At 41.1% G+C, this 26572-nt stretch overlaps 1 protein-coding gene across 2 annotated transcripts in view; it reads right to left on the reverse strand.

The window, feature by feature from the left end:
• The window catches only part of LOC124774957 (NAD(P) transhydrogenase, mitochondrial-like), a 256108-nt gene that overhangs the window by 11820 nt on the left and 217716 nt on the right, over positions 1-26572 (reverse strand). For both annotated transcript variants that reach the window (XM_047249674.1, XM_047249673.1), the window contains exons 11-17: positions 25478-25676; positions 15720-15886; positions 8072-8209; positions 4096-4316; positions 2432-2583; positions 1319-1478; positions 1104-1208 (exon numbers count right to left, since the gene is read on the reverse strand). In XM_047249674.1, the coding sequence (XP_047105630.1) occupies positions 1104-1208; positions 1319-1478; positions 2432-2583; positions 4096-4316; positions 8072-8209; positions 15720-15886; positions 25478-25676 (1142 nt within the window). The remainder of the gene's footprint in view (positions 1-1103; positions 1209-1318; positions 1479-2431; positions 2584-4095; positions 4317-8071; positions 8210-15719; positions 15887-25477; positions 25677-26572) is intronic.

Consider the following 26572-nt stretch of genomic DNA (forward strand, 5'->3'; position numbering starts at 1 on the left):
ATAAAATTTTATGTTGTCACCAGTGTATTTACTCTAAAATGATGTTACTTGATACAGCATCAAGATATGTTTATATGAAATTGTTCCAAAGTATCAAGTCTAAAACAAAACAATTTCTGCCACTTAATTCAGAGTGTATTAAGCTTTCAAAGCAATAAAATACAAAATATACAATAATCTCTAAAAATAATTGATTGATTCTACTTTGTCATTGAGGGTGGTGTTTTCTCTGAACATGAAACCCATGTAAAATGTCAGGTCTATATCCTGTATTCTTCCTGGGGTTGAAGCTCTTTTTTTCCATGTTTGCTTTAACAATACGTATGTTTCTGGACAGGGTCCGCCTTTGGCAAAACATATTTTTTTTTAACCCAAACATGTTTCACTGCAGTTGCAGCACCTTCAGTGGGCTTTTATTTTTCATCTGTTAAAGAGTGTTCCTTGCTGTTAGTATACATGTATCTATTACTTTTTAAATCTTAATTACAGATATTTGAAAAAAAAACACATAAATGAATTCATAATTTACATGTTTTTTTCAAATATGTATGATGTATACAAACAGCAAAGAACACTCTATATCTTTAACAGATAAAAAATAAAAGCCCACTGAAGATGCTGCAACTGCAGAGAAACATGCTTGGGTTAAAAAAACAAAATTGTGTTTTGCTGAAGGCAGACCCTATCCAAAAACATACGTACTGTATTCTTCTATTTACAGTGCCCAGGAAATTTATGACTCTACCTCAATAATTCATAAATTACTCATCATAAACATATGAAACTTTACACATCAGGTCATTCTTGACCTCCACTATTGAGACACTTCATAACATCAATAAGTTATGAAATATCTTATATTTAGAAATAAAACTGCAACAAATGACGAACACTGTGTGATTGATCCGATATCAACTGAAAATAATGATGACACATGGAACTTGCCCCACCATATTGTGCTCTGAAAACTGAAAATTAACCTATTTTTTGTTTCTGTGAACTGAAATGCAAGCATTACAATCATAAAGAACTAACACTTTTCCCATTTCCTAAAGTTTGAAATTTGAGGATAAAATATAGCTTAACAGCTATCATTTACTTACCAGCCACAGGATGGATGCCAAACCTTACTTTCTTCCCCTTCTTCTTCAAAATTGACACCATCTCAGCCAATGGATATTGCGCCTTGGCCACACACAGACCATACCCTACAACAATAATTTTATCTCTCAGAAGGAAATTCGTTGCCACATTACAATGTATAGAAAATATACAGAAAATTGCCCTATGATTGTTACATCTTTTAAAGTCTACTTACCTGGTGTAATAATTATATTTTTCGCATTTTTGATCATGTCCACTGTACCGTCCACTGAAACCTCGCTATGTGTTCCTGTAATTTCTTTTGGTTTCCCAGATCCTGTTGATGATGTACCATATCCTCCAAGAATTACATTTGGTAGGGACCTGTTCATAGCCTGCAAAAAGGAAATTTCACTTTTTATCACAAGTATTGTGCTGGTTTCATAAAAAATGCATTTTCTTTGATGTACATCTCTCAGTAATCAGGCACTACACAGAACAACTGAACTTTTCACTAATCAGAAAGCTGAGGTCTCTAATGACAAAGACCTTTCAGTTCTTTATTAGATGTGCAGGTTTTGATTATTGATTTTTTTCTTATATTACTATGTCTGATATTGCAACAAGGACTCTCAAATTGCGAAAAAAGAACTTCTATTAGAAATATTAAGAAGTAAGTTTACCCACAAGAATAAAAAATAATAATTACATTGGTTTTGTATCAAAAGAGAAATTCACTTGAGAAAACTAAAAAATTATGAAGGAGAATTGCTGTCCAATAGTTACTTTAAAAGAGGCAAAATTTCAGTACTGCCAATAAACAAACAAAAAATTCCGTACATTTCTGATACCCTAGATTTCTGAATTAATTGTTCCTTACTCAGGCTGTAAGGAGGGGTAGTTTTGGGAAGTCAAAAGGAAGGTCTGGTCACTCAGACCCCAAAATGGAGGGACCTGATAGTTGTAAGGACAAAGGGAGACAATGAAGTTTGAGCTGTGTCTCTTTTCACCCTCAGAACAGGTGTGTATCTCTCATCCTGGCATCTGAGTGACATGCCCTACCTTTTTGATCTTCCTCCACCTACCATTCTCACTTTCCAGAGGAAGGAACTATTTTTTTCCAAAAGCTAAGTTAGTGTCTGTACTTTTCTGTTTGTCTACCAACAGTAGTAAAATTTTGCTCCCTTAAACAAAGTACTGATCAGCAATTCTGTCCCATAACTTTATAGTTCCCTCAAGTGAATTTTCCTTTTGACATACTGGAGTAGTCTGATTCACAGATGCCAAAGAAATGATGATGTGTTACTATGTGTGCATTAAATAATTATAAACAGATTGAAAATCATACCTTGCACATAATGTATGAAAGAATTGCACCTGAGGAGCCGATAAGAGCACCTACGATTGTCATGAGATTGTTATTAAGCATGAAGCCCTCAGCACACAATGCCCAGCCTGAATAGCTGTTGAGAACAGTGATGACAACAGGCATGTCTGCACCTGTTTGTAGGTAAAGTCAATGGAAAAAAGTAAGTAACATTTTATGTAATCTCAAATAATTGACACATTTATGACTCCAAAGGAAAAAAATAGAAATAACTTAAAATTCATACAATTACAATCTACATAGTTTATTATTAGAAAAATTAGTGACAATCAATTTTATAAAAAGCTATAAAGGGCAAATTTCACCATTATTGCCAAGAGACAAATCTTGAATATTATGTACAATTTTCAGTAGCACTTTCTGATAGTATGTCAGGTACAGCTGTCATGTACAACATCTCTGCAGACAAAAAATGTGATCCCAGAAATAAGTTGCTAATGGATGAGAAAGAAAATACTCTACTTTGACTGACAGATCTTACACATTATGCTTCACGTCCAAATCAAAATAAGAGACATCTGGCAGACAACAGTTTCAGTGCTTCAACAATTAGTCACAAGAAGAGCATTCTTCCCTTTGGAAAGCACTGTGCTAAAGACATCTTCAGTACACATTTTCAACTTACCAGTGTGCAGTGAAATTGTTTGTCATTCTGGGAGCAGCTCAATAAGTTCTACTATGTTAAATCCAGAAATGGGAAACATTTAAAGAAGCTGGTTATGAGCAGTCAAAACACAATTTGAAAGACCTTGAATGTTGAGTTGTAACCAGTTGGTTAAGTATGAAAAAATGCAGTTTAGGCACGTAGAAAGGCAAAGAAGACAAAATGTATGTAAAGCTTTTGATAGATTTTTTTCCTTTCCACAGAGTTTTTTCTTTAACCTTTCTTTCATCCCATATTTTACTTTGACAAAGACACTGTGATTCCTAATATTTGTGGTTCTGAAACTGTTCTATATTATGGAGCACAACTACGCAGTTCAAATGTTGACCTCAAAAGAAGAAGTGGTAGAAAACACTGAAAGAGAATCACTGAACGGATATGGACATTTTTTGAAAGTGCCACACCGGTGGCCAAAGAAAAGTTCTGAATGGAAACCACCTGGCAGATGTAAACGTAGCAAACCATGTCACTCTTGCAAAGATCACATCATTGAAATAATGGAGCATCACAGTGTACACGAAGAGGATGCCCTAAATAGAGAGGCTTGGCAGAAGATAAGAGGAATATGGAAAAATATTTTAATTAGTTGATCTTTGTAATCCTGTAATAATAATAATAATGATAATAATAATAATTTTAATTTTATCATAATGGATGACCACGCAAACTGTGAAATTTTTCTGAAACAGAATGTCATCTTAGCACTGTTTGGATAACTTTTCATCTTGTAATACTTCCATAATACAGCCTATATCAATGAATGTCCAGTTAATGATTATGACAACAGATCCATAATTACAGAAAAACAACAAACAAGGCTGAATTCACAGCAGTAAAGGTACTTAAAAACAACAATCAGTGTCAGAACAGTAAGTAAAAATCAGAAAAGTACACAAACTGCTCTGAAAATCTGAATGTTATATTTAAATGAAGTAAATAAAGGCATGTTGTCTGTACCCACCTCCAATTGCTGCTGTAAGCGTGACTCCCATAGTAGAAGACAGAGCAGTGGTTGCACCCAGCATGGCGAGGCCTGTGCTCATCGAAGGATCTGCAAAATACATTGCCATAGCCCCTAGATTGGCAGCTAGAAGACCAGAGTTCAGAGCATGTCTTCCTGGCAATAGTAGTGGTGCTGAATTCAGTAAGCCTTGAAGTTTGCCATAAGCCACTAGCGACCCTCTGAAAAGAAAACAGTTTTCCCTTGCATAGTCTGAAATAAATGCAACTTTCAGAAGTTTTCTTCTTTGTAAAAACCATGGTGATAATAAATGAATGTAGAATTTCCATGAAAGTAATTAATACAAAGTAGAAGTGCAAACACTAAACCTAGATGTTACACACTTACTCAAAACCAAAGAATGCTTGCTCATTATACTCTTAACAATTATAATAATGTTGGCATTTCAGAATTTTATGAATGAGATTTCTTCCCCAGTGAAAGTAAGAAAAATGGAATAACAAAAACAGATCTGTGTGATGTCCACTTTTCACATTTGACCAGCATGATTCCTGCATCTATATTTGGTAACTAGGCACACACACACACACACACACACACACACACACACACACACGACGTACGACCATGGTATATCAAAGAGTAAAGATACATTGACCTAACACTGATTCTTTAAGATGTTTACTTATTGCAGATTTGTAAATAAATGACCACTAAGGTTCACCTCCATTCCATAACGTCACTTCCATTGTAACAGTGTATGCTGTTGCATGGAGCAGTTCACTTCTCTGACCCAGGAAATGATAACATGGAGTAACTGCCCAACCAGCAGGTATCCCAAACATGTAACAAAACTCCCATTGTTGTTCCACCTTTGAGACAACCAGTGTCCATTGGGACCAGTGTTCATGCACAAATGACACAAATTTCAAACAGTTTAAAATTTTAAATGAGTTACTGAATGACCTCAGTTACCTGAGGCAGCAGTCGTGTGTGTGTGTGTGTGTGTGTGTGTGTGTGTGTGTGTGTGGTTGGTCTGTTTTTGACGAAGACCTTACTGGCCAAAAGCTTTATTTGTGACAGTCTTTTAGTTGTGCCTATCTGTAACTCAGCATCTCTGCTATATGGTGAGTAGCAACTTTCCATTTCATAATATTGTTAACTAACACCAAATACATTTACACAGTTGGTCATCATTTTTGGCCAAGCAGATGTAGGGTAGCACATGGCTTTACAAAAAGTGATAGTTAACCACACAATACATAAGATCACAACAAAAAGAATGTATTGAAATCTACATCCATATTCTACAAACCACTATGGACCGTTTGTAAGAGGGAACTTTTCATTGTAACATTCCAGTTATGTAGAAGCATGAGAAGAATGACTACATAAAATGTGTCTGTGCATGCTGTAATTAGTCAAATCTTGACTTTGTGGTCTAAATATGAGTGATATGAGGGCTATGCCGAAAGTTTTTAGCACTCCGTAAACCGTAAGGTGGAGGACAATGGGGTTGTTTTCATTCGAAGGAGCGATGTTTTTCGACCTCGGGACCTGTGCGCGCAGCCCCTGGCTAGCAGTGATCCCCCCACAGCGCAGTAAGAAAGCACAGGCAGTGCTGAGTGAGAGATGGTGCAGGATGGAGCTGTCACGTCTCGACTTTCGCGCCATGATTTTTTACGATTATAAAAAGGGTTTAAGTGTGGAAGACTGCCATTCTTCTTTGCTGCACGTTTTTGGTGAAGTTTCCCCTTCTAGCACCACAGTTGGAAATTGGTTTCGCGAGTTTTGGAGACGTCGGCAGTCAATTGAAGATGAACCTCGTCCCGATCGCCCAGCAACAGTTGTGACTCTTGAAAACATTGATGCTGTGAGGAAAATGATCAAAGAAGATCCACATCTTACATTTTGCGACATTGAAGGGGCCCTAAATATTGGATCAACAGCAGCACAGACCATCATTCATAGTCACTTAGGCCTTACTAAGCGATGTGCCCACTGGGTGCCACATTCCCTGACAGAAAGCCTAAAGGAGATGAGAGTGGACTGGTGTCGTTTCATGCTCGAAAAATTCAATGGAGGGAAGTCCCCAGACACCTACAATATCGTCACAGGTGATGAAACTTGGGTCTACCATTATGACCTTAAACAAAGAGACAGCATTCTGTGTGGTGCTTTCCAGGGGAGGAACCACCCACAAAAGTTCGACGAAGTCGGAGCTCTGGAAAAAAGATGGTGGCAAGTTTTTTTCACAAAGATCGGGCATCTCACCTCTGTGACCTCGGACACACATCGTACAGTCAATGCTGAATGGTATGTGAATGATAGTCTTCCAAAAGTCATCGCCACATGGAAGTCACAGCATCCGAAGTCCAAGAGTGGGCACCTTCTGCTGCATCACGACAATGCATCTGCGCACAGGGCAGCCAGAACGATGGACTTTCTGGAGAAGGAAAAAGTGCGAGTGTTACCCCATCCCCCCTATTCACCTGACCTGCCCCCCTGTGACTTCTTTCTGTTCCCTAAGACTAAGGAAAAAATTCGAGGGCAGCGGTTTTCATCAGATGAAGAGGCCATTGCAGCGTACGAGAGTGCACTAAGTGACATCCCAAAAGAAGCTTGGACGGACACATTTTCTAAGTGGTTTCAGAGAATGGAAAAATGTATAAATGCTAATGGAGAGTATTTTGAAAAGTTGTAAATGTTTTTTTGCAAGTAAATTTTTTTCACACATTCTGCTAAAGACTTTCGGCATAGCCCTCGTATGTAGTGAAATGCAGTATATCCCCAACATCTTCACTTAGTACTGGTTGCTGAAACTTTGGAAATAGGTTTTGCAGAATAGTTGGTATGTTTCTTCAAGTGATGCCAATTCAGGATTTCCGGCATTTCAGAGGGACTCTCCCATGAGTCAAATAAACCTTTCATCATTGGTGATGCCATTCTTTGTATACATTCAACATCTCTTGTTAGTCCTATCTGGTATGCATCCCACAGACTTGAGTAATATTCTATTTTGATCATATAAGTGTTTTATACTGGTTGTATTTTCCCAGCATCCAAACAATAAACCTAATTTAGCCATCTGCCTTACCTACTATTGAACCTAATTCATTCATTTCATTTCAAAACCCCAAAAATTGTTACATCCAGATTTATGAATGAGTTGGCTAATTTAAACTGTAATTAATTGACATAGTCATAGGAAACTACATTTCTCCATTTTGTGAAGTGCAGTTTTTTTCATTTCTGAACTTTTAAAGCAAATTGCCTACCTTTTATGTCATTTTGAAATCTTATCAAATTTTATCTGGATACCTGTGAGGTTTTTACGGTATAGTTATACATAAGAAGATAAATGCATCATCTGCAAAAGTGGTTAGTTGTTATTAATACTGTCTGCCATATCATTAATATACAACATGAATAGTAACGGTCATGACACACATTCCTAGGCATACCTAATGTTGCTTCTACATCTGTCAATGACTACCCATCTGGGAAAATATGCTGCAATCTTGCTAAACAAGAAATCCTCGATCCAGTCATAAATTTTGTTTGATGATCCTTTATGAATGCTCTTTCATTAATAACCACTGACACTGAACTGAATCAAGTGGTTTCTGAAAGTGAGAAATACTGCAACTACCTGCTTGCCTTTACCCATGGCTTTCAAGGCATCATGTTAGAAAAATATGAGTTGCATTCTGTATGACCAATGGAGGAAGTCATTCCATTCAAGTTATGTCATTACATTTCAGCTCAGACTATTAGATATTTCTTGTAATGCAACAACTTACATTTATCTTTACTGCTAATAACAAATGCAATGCCACGTAAAATGAGTTATCTGCAGCAACCATTTCAGTTAAATCCTAAGAAGTATTTTAATTTATTTTATAAAATAAATAATCTGAAACAGGAAACACGGAAAGCTGTAGTTTATGATACTTACTAACAATTTCATACTTACGTGAAGGTGACACCACCAATATAAGTGCCAAGAAATATTGCAGTCTTCACAACATTAGCTGCTGGGTCAATTCCAAAAGTTGGGAAATCATGAATGTAGGTAGCAAAACATGTAAGCACAGCTGCCAGACCCACAAGGCTGAAAGAAATGAATGTTACTTTATCAAAATATATTCTTTGGTTATAATAGAGGGAAACATTCCACGTAGGAAAAATATATCTAAAAACAAAGATGATGTGACTTACCAAATGAAAGTGCTGGCAGGTCGACAGACACACAAACAAACACAAACATACACACAAAATTCAAGCTTTCGCAACAAACTGTTGCCTCATCAGGAAAGAGGGAAGGAGAGGGAAAGACAAAAGGATGTGGGTTTTAAGGGAGAGGGTAAGGAGTCATTCCAATCCCGGGAGCGGAAAGACTTACCTTAGGGGGAAAAAGGGACGGGTATACACTCGCACACACACACATATCCATCCACACATATACAGACACAAGCAGTATATGTCTGCTTGTGTCTGTATATGTGTGGATGGATATGTGTGTGTGTGCGCGAGTGTATACCCGTCCCTTTTTCCCCCTAAGGTAAGTCTTTCCGCTCCCGGGATTGGAATGACTCCTTACCCTCTCCCTTAAAACCACATCCTTTCGTCTTTCCCTCTCCTTCCCTCTTTCCTGATGAGGCAACAGTTTGTTGCGAAAGCTTGAATTTTGTGTGTATGTTTGTGTTTGTTTGTGTGTCTGTCGACCTGCCAGCACTTTCATTTGGTAAGTCACATCATCTTTGTTTTCAAAATATATTCTGCTTGATTTGACATTAAGTTATCACCCCAAAGACTTATTTAATACACACAATTACAAATTGTACAGGATGTCCCAGGAGGAATGGTCAATATTCAGTGATTTGACAGGAATGCTCATCTGAAGAAAAAATCATCATGTGGACATATGCCTTATTCCGAACGGTTTCACATATAGAACACATTTAATATACACTTTTTTGGTGTGTGTGTGCGTGTGTGTGTGTGTGTGTGTGTGTGTGTGTGTGTGTGTGTGTATTGTGGTGTGTTTTGTTTTGTTTTCTTTTCTGAAGAAGGCTTTGGTCAAAAGCCCAAATGTAACAGTCCTTTCATTCATGTCCATCTGCAACTCAACGTGTTGTCTTTACAGTGAGTAGCAATTTATCCTTTTCACAACATTGATAAGTAGTAAGTAAGAATTTTTAATGTGGACGTGCCATTCGATGCAACTTACTTCGGAATAATGTCTCAACCAGCACTGCAGCTCTATTGGCGTAATGGATTGTATTGCATGAAGTGGGTGAGGAGAGAAAGGAGGCAGGAAGAGTGGCTGATTGCCGACTGAGAAGAGGAATTAGAACAGAGAAAGAGGGATAATATTATAGGGTATGGTGTGTTTGTAGGAGTCTAAGTCAGGGGCATGGGGATATGAGTGGAGGTAGCTGTAGGTCGGGAGAGAGTCAAAACTGTCAGTTTTTCTGCACAGTTCAGTGGTCTGATAGACTGTTAACATAAAATAACCCTAAGCTGAAATCTCTTTTATACAGATTTGTAAAATTATTGAAGTCTGAAATATGCCATGTAAAACTGTGATTGGCAAAGAAGATATCGTGGGAGATCAACATGTTAAGCAAATTATCATTCCTGAATGTCTTTTTTCTCACATCAGAATTGTAAGCACTAAAATCTTGTATTATCCCCTTAATTTTGCCTGGGTCTGCAGAAGCTTGTAACTAAATTAAAACATGGTGGCACATACATTTATATATCTTCTTGTAATAATCCAAAGTGTATTAACAGAAAAAATTGTTCTGTTTCCTTTCAGCAGAATAGCAAGTTCAGCAGCTTTAGATTTCAAAAACTTGATATTAAGGTACTGAAATAAAATTAAGTTTCCATCACACGTGGGGAGATGTACATTATTCTGGGGTAATGTGGAGGCGTGTGGAATTAAAAGCACGGCACTAAGACTTAATTTTGGTTTTGTTGGTTTACCTTGTGGCAACTTCACACATGTTGTTACAACTTTACACATGTTTTTATGAATTGTCTATGTATTGGCGAAGTCAAGATTTGTTATACATAACTATTAGAGCTGTACAGATTGATATCCCTGAGACCAAAATTCTGAAACACTGTAGGAGTTGCTAAAAAGTAACAGAATATCTTGTTTTGTAGATCTGGAGTTTTCAATTTCTTGCCTAATGTGTAGCAGAAATATGTTACAAATTTTCCACCAGACCATAAACTCCATTCTAATCCCAAAATTTGGGATGCACAGTATAGCCTCTTCAGTTCTGTGTTTCAACTTTGGCAAACTGTTAGTTACTGCCAGGATGTAGACACAGTTTTCTATAAGCTCCAAAGGAAAAAATCACATGGTGTGAGGTCAGGTCAATGTGGAGAACTCCATCATATGGACCATTATGACCAATCCAACAGTCAGGGACTTCAACATTCAATCGCTCTCGTACAAAGAGACGCCAATGGGGAGGGGCTCCATTTGCTTGCCAGATAAAAGTTTTCAGATTCACCATCTAACTGGCAAAAGAGCCATTCTTGCAACCATCCCTCTTACAGTAGCTTCATTGGAAAAAATGGTCCATACACTTCATGTTGGGACACAGTGCAGAAAACTTTTGATTTTAGGGAATCTATTCGATACTGTACAAGTTCATGAGGATATTCTGACCCCAAATAAGAACTTATGGGTATTTACCTTCTCAATTAGATGGAAAGTTGCCTCATCACTTGCCAACAGTAACCAATATGGATCCAAGGGTAAACGTTTTCTTTAAGCTTTCCACTTTGTCAGCTTAATTTGTAGACTTGCTTTCTGAACAGACTTCTTAGGACTATGGAGGTCACATAAACTCTGGCATGGTCCAACATATTCTTCAGACACTTTTGGTCATCTCATGCCTTCACCTTTACACACATCTGGTTTTTCTTCAAATTGTTGATGATGATGATGATGATGATGGTGATTTGAGGTGAGGGGCGCTCAACACCGTGGTCATCAGTGTCCTGATGAAAAGACAGCATGCTAAACTCATGGGTGGGGACAAAGGCTGTCCCCATAGGCAGAGCAGTTTATAACGTATTAAAGTCTATCTCCCTTCCCCACCAATTTAGGGATGCGCCCTGACATTTCACAAAATTTCACCACTCTTGTAACACTGGAATCAGTATCTGCGAGGATGGTGGGCAGACCTCCATGAAGACAGAGGACTGCCCTAATATCAGTATGTAGGACACACACACTGACAAAATATGTTGAACTGAAAGTGGCACACCACAAACTTTACAAAGTGGTGGATCCTCTCCTCCAGAGGAGGAACCCATGTGTCAAAGGGCTATGTCCAATGCGCAGTTTGGTAACTAGAACCTCCTTCCAATGGTGAGGCTGACATGAAGTCCACCAAGCCTTTGTGGTCAATTTGAGCAACCACAGTTTGTTTTCTGTCTCCTGCAACCATTCAGTCTCCCACTGACGTATGATGCGTCTGTCAGAAAATGAGATGATGGTGTTCAATGAGATGGGACATTGATGGACAGCACCATCCCGACATGCTTCCTTGGCAGCTTTGTCCCCATGTCGTTGCCCTGGATCCTGATGTTGTCAGGTATACAGCAAAAGATCACCTCGTTGCCATGGGTTTGGAGCCACTGTAAGGAGTCGTGGATGAGCTGAATTAGCTGGTCTACTGGACACATTTGGTGAAGTGCTTTCAGTGCACTAAGCAAGTCTGAACAAACAAGAAACCTTGTTCAGTGGTGTCTGTGAATTCTGGAGAGAATTTACAGACTCTATAAAAACTCTGTCAGGGAAAACAGCAGAACAATGGAGGACATTCTCTTGCTGGGATCCATCTGCATAAACAACAATGAAACAGTGGGACATACTTAAAATGGACTATAACAAAGTTGTAAAAACATAAGCTGGCGTACAAGTTTTCTTGTACTGTGTCAAGATTAAAATCACTCTGGGTCTCTGAAGAGACCAAGGCAGCAAAGCACTCCATCCCTGGCTGTGAATTTTGATGCCTGATAGATCCAGATCCTTGAGAGGGTCTGTAGCACATATCCCAAATGGCTTGGTTTCATGGGGCCGATTCCTGAAAAGCCATTCAAAGGTGGGTTGGACCACTAAACTAATTGTCAATGACCTAGGTGACCCTGAGATTTTCAGCACCTGTCGAGCCAAAAGGAGATGTCACCGAATCCAGAGTAGTCATTCACCAGCCTTTGCACATACACTCTGAACTGGGCTGGTCTAAAAGGCTCCAGTCAATATCCAAATGCTCTCATGGTGAAGAGCATGTAACATCTTGAGGTAGGAAGGACAGGCTGATCCATAGACCATGGTGGCATAATCTAAATGTGATCAAACAAATGCCCTATAAAACTGCAGGAGGCAGCCCTGTCAGCTACCCACATTTTTCTGCTACGGCATTTCAAAATATTCAATAACTAGAAGCCCTTTGTTGGTAGGTCTTTCAGTTGTGGGAGCCAAGTTAATTTCAAGTCAAATAATAAACCCCAAAAAGCACATAGTGCCTTGAAAACATAAAATATTGTTCCCCACTGTGAGCACTGGTTGGTTAAAACCTCGACGAACATGGTTAAAATTGACACATGTAGTCTTCTTGCGTGAGAACCGAAAACCAGTTGTCCTGCCCCAGGTTTCCAGCCTCTTAATGGTCAGCAGTAGCTGCCTCATCATCATTATAAGATCAGAGGAAGAGCACAAGATGGCAAAGTCATCCACAAACAAAGAGCATTTGACAGGGCTCCTGACTGTGAAGCAAATGCCATTGATAGCGATGACAAACAATGTGACACTGAGGACACTGCCTTGGGAGAACTTTTGTGGCAACTGCTTGCATGTCCATGGAAGAGGGACAGAAGAGGAGTGGCATCAGTCATGAATGAAGACAGCCATTCAACTTTAAGCCCTGTTTTCAGTAGTATCACCTGTATGGGTGGTAACCCTGTAATGTAGATGTGTTGGTGACTAAGATGCATTTCACGTAAGCAGATGCAGAACAGTTTCTCCAGGACCAGGAGCTCTAATTCTTCCAAACGTGAACGATATCCATTTAAATTCTACTCCAATACAGAAAACCCTGTGGAAGTCGTCGTTTAGCGATGGTTGCTCTTTCCTTTCTCCCTTGGAGGCGGTGATTTACCGGGGAGGTCAGGGGGAACGTTAGCTAGTTCCCAGCTTTCCGGTTCCTCAATTGGAAGTCCACATCCTCCTAAGCATAGTCCCCATCAGAGAGGGAGAGAGCTCACCGATCTGAAGGTTTAACTACCACTTTCTTCGACTTGGAACTATTTTTTGAAGGATGTTTTTCTTTACTGAAGGGAAGAGGTGGTTGCCTGGATTGCGGGGATGGCTTAGTTGGCTTCTGATGGTGGGTAGTGGTTCATGGCTTAGGTGGTAAGCCCATTGTTGATGGCTTCCCAATGATTTCAGTTGCAAGTGGAGCATTTCCCACACAGGCACAATGACAAACACATGTGCTTGCATTTGAATCTGTGGTCTTGAGTTTGTATGGAGACATCACACTTGGCGATTGGCATCTTAAGGGCTGATGCAAAAGAAGTTGTGAAAACCAGAGGTTGCACAGCTTTGGAAGTATGTTTTAGTTTCACCATAGGGTATGCGTCTCTTTCAACTCCTGAATTTTTCTTTCCTCATAGTAAACCTCACACTTCCTGCTCCACACTGGATGATCCCCAGAGCAGTTCACACATTTCAGAGGAAGTGTACAAGAATTGCCTTGTTCATGAGCTGAGCCTCTACAATTGCCACATGTAGCCCTCCCATTACATCCCATAGCGGAATGGCCAAATCGTTGACATTTGTAGCTTCACATTGGGTTAGGAACAAATGAGTGAACCTTAAGATGAATATAGCCTGCAAGGAAATATTCAGGTAATTCCGAAGTACTAAACTTAGAATAAATGTTGCTGATTTTCCCAATTTGCCATTGACTCTCCTCATACAGTTCTGCACTTCCATGATGCCCATATTTTTCTGTTCTTCAAGTAAACTTTGCGGGGTCCACCTCCATTATATTAGAGCAGGTAACCACACCCATACTGAAGTTAATATGCAACTCTGACACAACTCGGTGGTCATCTACGGCCTTACATCCCAGGAGCTTAGATATTTGGGTTGAATTAGCAGTTTTAACTATAAATGTTCCATTACAAAGTTGTTTGACACTTTTTAGAGACTCAGCAATACCTCCCAATGCCTTGTGAATGCAGAAAGGGGAGACCTTCTCAAAGGTTCCCCTATTTGCTTGATTATAGTGGAAGTGTTACGGCACACTAATGCTCTGTTACTATGATTCTGAGACTTCTTTTCAAGAGGGCTGACCAACCAAGCTCTCTTTGATGAGTGGTTGTAGGTACTACCTGATGGTACACTCACTCTGTAAGGAGTAGTAGTTTGATGAGACCATTCCATAGGGATCCCGCAAGATGCTGGGGAAACAACCATCAACCCAGGCAGAGCCCTGCATGCCTTAGCAAGCCTTATGCAACTGGAGGGTGGCAGGTGTCCCAGAGACTGTTTTACCTCAACAGCCATTCACCTCATCAGCATGTAGCACACCTTGAGGTTAAGGTTTTTTTTTTTTTTTTATAGAGGTGTGTACCTTCCTCGTGGTCCAGGCAGTGAAGCCAAGACCCCCCATTATCCATAACACACAACATTCCACTGCTGCACTGCACAATGGTCACTGGAGCATGCCCAGAGCTTACAGTGACAGAGGGCTGGCAGGGCTTACCAGTCCCCGGCTCAGGAACCCCAGGGTCACAAGCCCGTACTCAGCAAATGAATGCTGAGCCGCTGAGGGGGTTTCAAATTGAGTATACCATCAGCAGATGTTCTTGCCACATGGGAGATCACACTTAGACTTTAAACGGAATGCACTTTGAACTGAAATTACAGATTCATTCTTAACAAACTGCAGAACACAAAACACTTTATGCTCAGGAGTAATCATTTTGCACATGTTGCAATGGCAAAACAACAAAGCAATACTCACATAAGCACTCATCTAAATCTGTTTGAATTGCTCTTTTATTGTGAGCTGAACCAAAAGTACAATGCTTACAGCTGATACTACTAAAATTTATAACTGGGGTACCTTCCATGGACACCCTGTATTTTGTTTGCTATGTCATGGTACACAACTCTATTAACAAATTTCAGGAAGGCAAGAAACAAAGCATTAATTTAGGACCCACTAAGTCACCACACCCGCATTTCCAGCTAGCCCTAGTTGTTCAATGTGTACCATGTTTCACCAGTGAATGTTTTAGTTTCATCAAGTGCTATAAGGACTAAAAACAAATTGTGTCAATATTATTTCAAACGAAACAGGTGCCCTTCACACTTAGAATTTTTGTCAATGACATGACATATGACATACGTAAATCCAGCAATGACTAATCATTGTTATGAGTGTAATTTTGATGTGGTGATTAACAGTATCACATTCCAGCTCATATTCATAATTTATATCTTTACATGTCTTTCCTGATCTCTTGAATGAAGCTGTTAAAGTATGAAATAGTTGGAAAAGGCACAACACCATTCTCACCTGTGAAAAGCTGCAACCAACTGAGGTAAATCTGTAATCTCAATCTTCTTAGCAATTGTTGTACCAATAGCTCCCCCAACCGCCATAGCTGCTGCCATCTGAGTGAGCACTTCTGTGTTTGGTGCCATTTGTCCCAGTGTTGCTGCAATACCTCCACTTACACCAATCTGAAAATTTATTCACAGTTCCACCCAATTTTCAGTTTAACCCAGATAAACTTGAAAGTACAAAATTTACCAGCATATCAAAATGAAGGAAAGTTGTAGAAAATTAAATTAACACCATTAAGTCAATAATATATAAGATGGCAAGATATATATAAAGATGCTCACGTATGCCAACTTGCACTAAGAACTCAAAAAAACTTGAACAGTAAGCAAATTTCCAACGTTGATAATGTGCGTAGATGAACAGGTCAGAAATGACCTGAAAACTAAATCAGTTAATTCAATAGAAATCTGGCTACTTTAAAGCAATTTTTGGGAATTTCAGGATTGTATTATAGCAGAAGTTTGTGGCGACTCAACCATCAATTGCCTTAGCAAACTCTTTGATCAACAGGGCAGAACTCCTCTATCTTTGATCAACAGGCAGACCTCCTCTACAGTATTATCTTTGACTGGCAGTTCACTCTGAATAACAGCTGTATGTGCAAGCACTCTCCTGTGTACTGCAGTTTTGGCAAATTAAGTGTAATTACCTGCACTTGTTGCTTACCCTATTCACTACGAGTGTCCCTACCTGGATCCTCTCCGCGTTGAGTTACCTTGCAACAAATGTCAGCACCTACTGCAGATTGCTCAACACACTTATCCTATATGCCCACAATGGAGCCATCACACATTTAAAGTTCTGATGAACTCACTGAGTAAAGAAGTGACTTTCCTACTGTTTCATTTAGTGCTACAAATCTGCAAGAATGATTGATCTATGTTTCCCACTGTGACGTTCGCCTGCTTTATTTCTTCGTTGATAGTCCTCGGTGTCAACGTACTGCATTGTTATACAGGCCAAAAAATGGGGGGGGGGATGGAAATTCAACATTGACTGCTGTAAATGATCTAGCCAACAGTTGCACAGCTGCATTTCACAGCTCTTTACATTCACTGTTCACAACCCCCAATATTACACATTTATATGGCCAGTTCACTTTTGATAAATGATAATCCTCATTAATAGCTTGCAGGCAAATATCAGCATACTGCTAAAATAGTTTGCTGCTGAACATCTATGAGAAGTAAAAACCTAACCACACAGTTCACAGTTCTTGAAGAACAGTAAGGTATGTGTGACACTATTTCTCAAATAAACTGAACAGACACTGTCATTGTTTTAACACTTGGCCTATTTGTGGTACACTAATTTCACTGTTAACGCATTATTATTCCTCTAACTAAAACAGACTTCCCATCTGAAAATCAGTCACGGACTGACTGTCTCGGGACCAGAAGTCGGGCCTTTATACATCCTCACAATAATAGGTACTGAAACTACACATTGTTCAATGTTTAAGTTACAGAAACTACAATTAAAATACAACTCATTCAGTTAACTGGATCTATCAAAATTCCTTCTTTTTAACAGTTACTTCTATCACAAAAGTTATGCCCAATTATTTGTTTAAATAATAAAATTAACAGATACAGTTATGCAAACAATGCTTTTAACAAATCTGGTAATTATTTTGGAATCAAATAATATGTTTTTGAATAGAGCCAAATAAATTCTTTAAGAATCCTAGTAGTTCTTCTTCCAATTGTTTATAATTAGTACAGAATTTGTATTTGTTTATAAGTCAACAATAGCTTTTAGGTCACAAAACAATTACTGATTTCACCATATAACAAAAGATATTAACTAGGAATAGTCAAAATAAATTAGTAAATCAATTACTTTCAAAAAATTAGGCACAGAATTAGTTCTGGTGTTATATTTCTTGAGTCCGAGGGCTAATCTTTCTCTTTCATGGAAATTCAGATTATTCTCAAGTATGTTAAAGGTAATTAGGCAAAAATGAAATGAAATGAATTTAAGGGGTAGATGGCAAAACAAGAAAGGAAGTAAAGAGATCCCAGCTTGCTTTGTCACACCATGAGGTATGAAAGTGATGCTTCCTGTGTTGTATTGTTGGTATCAGCAATGACCACTGACATGAACAATTTGTAATGACTGTCAACCTTCTGGGTAATTTTGGTAATGAGTGTAACATATTTTCATACCAACAAGACGCTATTCATCAGTGTGTTGCAGACAGACATACTGGGAAGGCATCCGAGTTTATCACACCAGCCATGTCAGGAACATTTCTGCCGAACCTATTCATGACATCATGTAGAGCCCAGCCACCCAGGCCATGTGATAAACCTCTTGTGGGATTTTCTTCCACACTGTATTTGGACCAGGGGACCTCATCTTCTACGGCTCTGCTCTCCAACTTCCCATGCCACCACATCCTTGCCAAAATTTCTGTGCAACTCTTATTGACTTGGAATTCATCCAAAACTACCAACCTTTTGCACAGAACAACTGGCAACATAGTTCCTTGTTGTTGAGTGTATTCTGCACAGCTACAGTATTTTTGACAACTGCTCCAAGTTCATCACACTACTGAGACATATAGGCAAGTATGCTGACACCATTAGTGACATCATTCAGACACCACCAACTACAGATAAATAGGACAGGCAAAGGCAGCATTGCTTCACCAGTTAGCAAGGACATCGAAGTAAAAAAGTACACTCACAAAGAATGAGTAGGCACCATGACACTTTCTCAGATTTGGAGGTCCTATCAATATTAATTGATTCAACCCTAATGCCAGACCATGCACTTTGGACACTGGATCATCAAGTTACCATCACAGTTAAGATGGCCATGATCTCACATGAGAAAGAAATGACAGAACAAAATTCATTTTTGGCTGATAGGCTTCTAGCTGTGTTTCAACATCAACAATACATGGATTTCTCAGACATCAATTACCACCTTGAACCCAGCCAGGGATCACACCATGATAGCAACTACAGGCTGCTGAGCTGCCCCAAGTGCTGCCGAGAATAACATCACTCACAATCGCTGCGAGTGTGGCGACATTGAGTCATTCCAAACAAACACACCCCTGGTCCACATCAGCAAATTTGTTCTGGAAACACCCATGGCTGTCAACGATATTCTGCACCCAGGCAGGCAGAGTCAGTCACACCTCTATTGATTCCAAGCATGCTTCGTGTCACAGCTATAGGAACTGCCTCTCGAACTTTGGGCCTCAGACTGAAGGACATTTTCCCATAGCACTTTTTATCCAGCAACATCAGAGAGCTTGTACTGGCAGCAAATTTCCTTCAACATATCTTTCTTCTGATTTGGCACAGGGACCTCTTCCACACGTAGCAGCAGAGAACCTGTTACTGGTGTGACTGGCAGACCACCACCATACACACAACTGCCTTCACAGATACCAAACCACAGCCACCCAATTTCATCAAAATACATGATAACCATGAGTTGTAGCTGGAATTATGGCAGATAACCCAGTACCATGAAGATGTCAGATGAGAGCTGCTCATCTTATGTGAAGGGAACTGTGACCTGTGCCCAAAATTCATTCAGATCTAGATAATCTTAATGCTATGCAATCTAACTTGCAACACTGCACATGCAAGCAACCACATCTTTCCAATACTGCCACCATAAACAGTTCAGCGGGTGCCGAGGCACCCATGCACACATGCACACACACACTCCGTCGGGACAGTAACAGCTTCAGTACAGTGCCTCTTCCTCATGGTACCGCCTCAAGACTATCATCAGACAGACCAATAGTCCCTGGGCTTCACCCATCTATCTCATCCCAAAAAAGGATGGCACGTATACAATTTGCAGCAGTTACTGAGTTATAGACACCCTTACAATTCTGCACAGCTATCCAATCCCAAACACTCGGAACTTCACCCATACCATAGCAGGTGCCTCTGTGTTCATTGTTTTAGATTGTAAAAATGTTTACTTGCAAATTCTTTGGACAAGGAGAACACATCCAAGACAGCACGATCATTCCATCTGGACTTTTCTTTAAGTATCCTACAGCCCACAAAAGCAGCACAGATTTGGCAGAGTTATAGACAACAGTCTTTTCAAGTTCACCTTCAGTTACACATACCTCCGTGATATCTTCGTCTGTTCACTACCCCATATGAACATAAGCAGCAGCTCACATTTCTTTTCAATACACTGCAATATTTTGGCATTGTGATCAGTGGTGCCAAGTGTCAGCTGCAGAAACCTCAAGTTACCTTCCTTGGCCATTCCGTTATGGTGACGGCATGCAGCCTACTACACAATGTACGGAATTTATCTGCCACATCTCACAACCACAAAACTACCACAAATTATGCCACTTTCTCAGAATGGTAAACTTTTACTGTTGGCACTTACCTCACGCAGTTGCCATATAGGTCCCATTAACAAATGCTCCAGTGGGCAACACACATCCAGCAAGCAAGACCTTGTAAGGAGTCCACACATATAGTAAGCATTTGACCACATTGATTGACTGATTAACTGAGAGAGTTTATGGGATGAAATGGCAATGTCATCAGTCCTGCGATTCCAAAGTAACTCCCAGAAGACAGAGGGTCCACCAAAAATTGACGGATCCAGTCAGAGTAGTCAAATTATAAAATAATGAAGTTAAAACACATGCAGTAAAAGGCATAATGGGTGACTGGGGAAAAAACGGTGGTCTTAACATGGGGGAGTGGTCATGGGGTCCCAGACCAAGAAGACATGAAGAGAGGTTCCAAACACAACCACCCTGCCTCTGCTCCAGGAGTAAAGCAAAGGCTTATATCTGGAAACAAAAACCACTTTCATGGAGGAAACTCAGGACCAGTTCAACCATCTGTGAATCGTCTGCTAATATTAAAATAAGGAATCGGGAAGACTATACTTAGCATGAAGGGCTAAAAAAAGGGGACATTCCACCAATATGTGGGGTACTGTCAGTCTGGCTCCACAATCATATTGTGGGGGTAGTTTGTTACGCAGGAGGAAACAATGGATGAGCCTGGTATGACCAATGTGTAGATGGCATTTAATTGTGTATAATTTATTACTATGAGCAGTAGTGCACCAGATATCATTTCACATTTGGGCAAAGAGAGATTTGATGTACATCCGCATATCCACAGCTGGAATCATTGAAAAGGAATGGGGGGTAAGTGTCTGCTTGTCTAGCCAAATGGTCAGCCAGTTCATTCCCTGGGACACCCACATGATTTGGGACCCAGAAAAAGACAACTGAGCAGGTGGAATGGCCAGGGGCAGGGAGAAGGTCATGGATTGCAGAGACCAAAGGGTGATGAGAGTAGTATCGGTTAACAGCCTGCAGGCTGCTCATTGAGTCTGACAAATTAAAGCACTGTCGAGTGATGTCTGGGAAACAAAATGGAGGGCTCTGTGAATGGCTAGAAGCTCTGCTTTGAACACTCTTCATGATCCTGGAAATAAATGGTGTTCTAAGCCAGTAGGGGACGTGAAAGTGTATCCCACTTTATAGATTGTCTTAGAAACGTCAGTGTAGTAGATGGTTGTACCGTAGAACTGTGCAAAGATGCCAGGTACAAGATGGCAGGAAACCATAGGGGTGACAGAGACCTTAGGACCTTGGAATAGGTCGGTCCTAATCTGTTGTCCAGACACCATCCAAGGCTACAGGAGGAAATACACGGGGTGCATTCCAGTGAGTGGAGATTGATATCCTGGCAGAGGGGAAGTGAGACACATGCCCACATGCAATCCTCCCATCCACGGGCTGTTTGCCAGGAGGGAGACATCCCTTGTTTGCAAAGACAACAGGGTACACAGAATGGTCGGGGAACTGGCAATTGACGATTGTGTAAGAAACCAGGTGTTGGCTCCATTGTATTTGTAGAGGGGGAATCCCCGCTTCTGTGAGAAGACCACCAATGGGACTAGTGCAAAAGGGACCAACAGCCAGAGACACCCCACAATGGTGAACAGGGTCAAGTAGTTGCAAAGTGTAAGGAGCCGCTGAGCCATAAACCTGACTACCATAATCTAGTCTGGACAAGATCAGAGCACAGTAAAGATGGAGAAGAGTGGTATGGTCTGCAACCTAAGATGTTTGGACCAGGAGGCAGGGAGAATTAAGTTTCCGCATGCATGAAGTCTTTGTTGTGGTTGTGGTCTTCAGTCCAGAGACTGGACTGATGCAGCTCTCCATGCTACTCTATCCTGTGCAAGCTGCTTCGTCTCCAAGTACCTACCCGTAACCAACTTCCCTCTGAATCTGCTTACTGTATTCATCTCTTGGTCTCCCTCTACGATTTTTACCCTCCATGCTGCCCTCCAATACTAAATTGGTGATCCCTTGATGTGTGAGAATGTGTCATACATATGGGGCAGCCATGTTAGCTTTTCATCAAAAATAAGGACCAAGAAACATGACTGTGCTACAACATTGAGAAGTTGGCTGCGTAAATAAAGTTCAGGTTTGGGGTGTACTGTGGGTCAAAGACAAAAATGCATAACCTGTGTTTTGGAGTGAGAAAACTGGAAGCCATGGGTGATGGCCCACGCACAGGTCAGTCGGATGGCACCTTGGAGGCAGCACTCAGCAGATGCTACCGAGTGGGAGCTGCACCAGATGCAAAAATCTTCAATGTACAACATCGGGGTAACCATAAGCCCAACAGCGGTTACAAGCCCATTGATGGCTAGGAGGAAGAATGTGACACTCAGTATAGAAACCTTAGGGTACCATTCTCCTGAATCCGAGGGCACTGAGTGAAGTGCCAACTCAAACCCGGAAGAGCTGGTGAGATAAAAACTCGCAGATAAAAATCGGAAGGGGGCCACAGAAGCCCCAGTCATGGAGGGTAAATGAAATGTGATGGCACCAAGCCATGTCGTATGCTTTTGCAGATCAAAGAAGACCACTAAAAGGTGTCGATGGTTAGTAAAAGCCTGTCAGAGCCAGGAGGAGGTCATGTCACTCGGTCAATGGTTGTCACTGACAAGGATGGGGTGACATTCATAAATAAGATTTAAAACTCTCATTGCGAGGGGGGCAGATGGCACCTCCAGGGTGTCTGGGGGTGGCGGCTTGTCTTGGGACTTATGTTTCTTCTTCTTCTCTTTTGGATATGGAGGAGGGCAGGGCACAGAGGGAGTACAGGTGTCTGCAAGATCCGGAACCGAAAGAGAGAAGGCGACCCTTGGACACATGAGTGGGGCGTCTCATGGCTGAGTTGTGGTAGGAGGCTTCCAGCCTGAAAGACACCGGGGAGAGGGATACAGGGGGGATACCCCCATCACCAGCAGGTGCCAAAGAAGGGGGGCACTTCTTGGGCTAGGGAGGCGGAGCAGCTCCTAGACAGGAGGTCATGGGAACTGCAGGGGACAGGGAGGGGAAGGGGGAGGGGAGGGGGTTGGAGTAAGGAAGAGGCAGGAGGGAAAAGATGTAACAGAGGCAAAAGTTGAAGATAGTGACACTGGATGGAGTTTCTCACACTTTTGGCGAGACAATCCAGTCTTGAATCATCTTCTCTCTCTTCTATCTGGGCAATCCAGTGAGCAAGGGAAGAGGTGGTCATGACAAATGATACACTCAAGTGGTTGAGCACAGGGGCTTCCATCATGGAGAGGGTGTCCGTAGTCACCACAGAGAGGGTCCACAGTACAGGGGGTGGTGGGACATACAGCTTCACGCACATCTGTAGCACATAACCTTGACCTTCTCCAGGAGGGTAGCACCCTCAAAAGCCAGAATGAAGGTGCCAGTATTGGTGCAGTTGTCTTTGCGACCCTTCTGCACATGTCAAACATAATGAATGCTGCGTCACTCCAGATTAGCCTGGAGTTCCTCATCAGTTTGCGGGATGAGGTCTCTATGAAAAATCACTCCCTGGACCATATTCAAAGATTGGTGAGGAGTAATAGACGCTGGGACATTGCCAAGACGATCACAAGCACAAAGAGCTGCACATTGGGTGGCAGATGAAGTTTCGATCAACAGGGTGCGTGACTGCATCTTACTAAGAGACTCCACTTCACCAAACTTGTCCTTGATATTCTCAACAAAAAACAATGTGTTTGTGGTGGTGAATGTGTCCCCATCTGTCCTAGTACAGACAAAGTAGAAGGGAAAGTGTTTCATCCCAAGATGGCAAGCCTGACCCTTCTCCCATGGTGTAGCCAGGGAAGGGAAGGTTGACAGATCATACAAAGCAGCATTCAATTATCCTTCACCATTCAAAGAGACAGCCATTTGAGAACAGCCAGATTTTTGCAGCTTGATAAGCTTTATGTGCCAAGCATCTGCTCTGATACTGCCCACTCTAATCAGGGGCTCGCCCCATGGGCACCGCCCAGCCACAGCAAGGGCACCTGGCACGGCTGCCATTGCTGGGAGTTCCAATGCTCCAAGAAGCAACCACTCCTTGGCATATATGGGGAGGGAACAGTTCAGGTATCAGTAGTGTGATCCCTATGTCATCAAGGGGCTCAGCCAGATGGGTACATAACAGCCCCACCACCCAGACTGGCTACAAGTTCTGGTGACCTAGCAAGGTGGAAGGGAGGGAGTTCTTCCCAAAATGGCTCACACTAAAAACAGGAAATTTAGAAGTGGAGGTCAAACCTCAACTGGGAACCTAAACACCAAAAAGCATGAAAGAACCGGCAGAAGGAACAAAATTGCAAGCAATACAGAGAACCAGATGGATAGCCAGGTCGATACAAATCAGGACACACAGAGGGGAAGGAGGCTGCAACAGGGAAAGACTGAGGATTGGGAGGGAGGACAGCATGAAGAAAATGCAGACAGGGAAAGAAGAATGGGCTGCAATAGCTCAGGAGCCTGTGTGTGCCACGCACGAGCTCATGAAAGAACTGTGAGCCTCGGGGGTGGGGGGTGGGGGGGGTGGGGGGAGGTTGAAGACAGTCTTTCTCAGGCTATGACACTACCACACCCACACTGTGACCAGACTCCATCTGTAATGCTTCAAAAGATGACCATCTTGATTATGTTGCACAATTTTTGACTGACGTAAGACATGATCATGGTGCAGACAACATTATTGTCTCCTGAATCTCTCTGTGGATATTGACTGTGATGAGCTGGCCAAGCCACATCTACTGGAAACACAATTACTTGAGATCTTACGCAGCACCACAACTGACTTGCAAATCAAACATAACACCATTCCTGGTTCATTGTGTGTGACATGTCACAGAATAATCTTAGGCAAAAGGCCAGTTTTGACTGACTGCATGGGCTGTCATTTTCGGGTGTCCTTCTGACAACTAGATTAGTCACAGACCATTTTGTACAGCTGAATGTGAAATCTGATTGTAAACATTGGACCCAAGATTATACCCTATGCAATGAAGCTCTAACACTACTGATAGACTTTGTACCAGCAACACAATCACCCACACTCTATCACAAGATTAAGCATCAAATCAGACCAAGAAACAATCCCTTACTCTCCATACCATCAGAGAACAGCGATGGGCATTGCCTACATGTATATGCCTAATACAACACAAGAATAAAAGGTATATCAATGACATATATGATATGCCTAATGCAATACAAGAATAAAAGGTATATCAATGACATATATGAGTGTGTGTGTGTGTGTGTGTGTGTGTGTGTGTGTGTGTGTTTTTGTAGGAGGGGAGGTAGTAATACATAATCTGAATAATTTACTGAGGCCTATGTAAATACTTACAATTCCAAGGTTATTGCCAACACGAGATGTAGTCTGAGAACTGAGACCAGCCAAAGCTCCAACACAGCACAGTGATGAAAGTAGGTACGCCATTTGGTGAACCTCTGGATAACCTTGCGCAGCACCCAAAGCATACAAGCCAAGGAATGATGCTCCGGGGATGGCATACAGGTAATTGTATTCTGGAGGATCACTCGGCCTATACAGATGCGACAAATGAATTATAAAATGACAACACTTGCATTAATATGAAACAGTGATCTATTTACTTTCCAACATCATAAAGAGTAACATTGTTATTTCTACTACTTCAACACACTTATTGTGACCTCAGAACTGCCAGAAAATTTATACCTTATCAATAATTTATGTTCAGCAATAGGTATAAAATGAGATCTGCAAAATCAATGGATGTGATGTGACTTTTCAGCCATTTCCAATGGATCTGTTGCAAACACTCTTCTCAGGTTTTCCGTCAGTCATATTAAGCAAAAATGAAATGAAATGAGCATATGGCATCATTGGCCAGAAGGCCCCATCCGGGGAAATTCGGCCACCCAATGCAAATCTTATTTCAGTCAACACCACACTGGGTGTTTTCCACGCCAGTGATGAGGATGAAATGATGAGGACAGCACAATACCCAGTCCCCAAATGGAGAAAATCTCCAACCTGGCTGGGAATCGAACCCAGGCACACTTGCAGGGGAAGCGAGCATGTTACCGCCCAGCTAAGTAGGTGCACAATACTGTGCAAATCCCACAAATGAGAAAGCAAACTGGAACAAATAAATATTGAAAAACAAGAAACAGGCCACAAATGAGAATAAAGTTTTATAGAATTTATAAAACAGTAGGCAAGTCAAACAAGAAGAAGGAAAGAATAACAGAGAGAGGATGGAGAGAGAGAGAGAGAGAGAGAGAGAGAGAGAGAGAGAGAGAGAGAGAGAGAGAGAGAGAGCATTGGAAAGGAGGATGAAGATGTGCCATGACTTACATTATTAGACTGAAAATCAACTGAGTATTGTAATGAAGAAATTAGAATCACGCAAACAGCAACCTGACTGTAAGCATACAATTAGCTTACATGTGCTGT

The sequence above is a fragment of the Schistocerca piceifrons genome, chromosome 2 (genome assembly GCF_021461385.2).
Source record: "Schistocerca piceifrons isolate TAMUIC-IGC-003096 chromosome 2, iqSchPice1.1, whole genome shotgun sequence".
Classification (NCBI taxonomy): Eukaryota; Metazoa; Arthropoda; class Insecta; order Orthoptera; family Acrididae; genus Schistocerca; species Schistocerca piceifrons.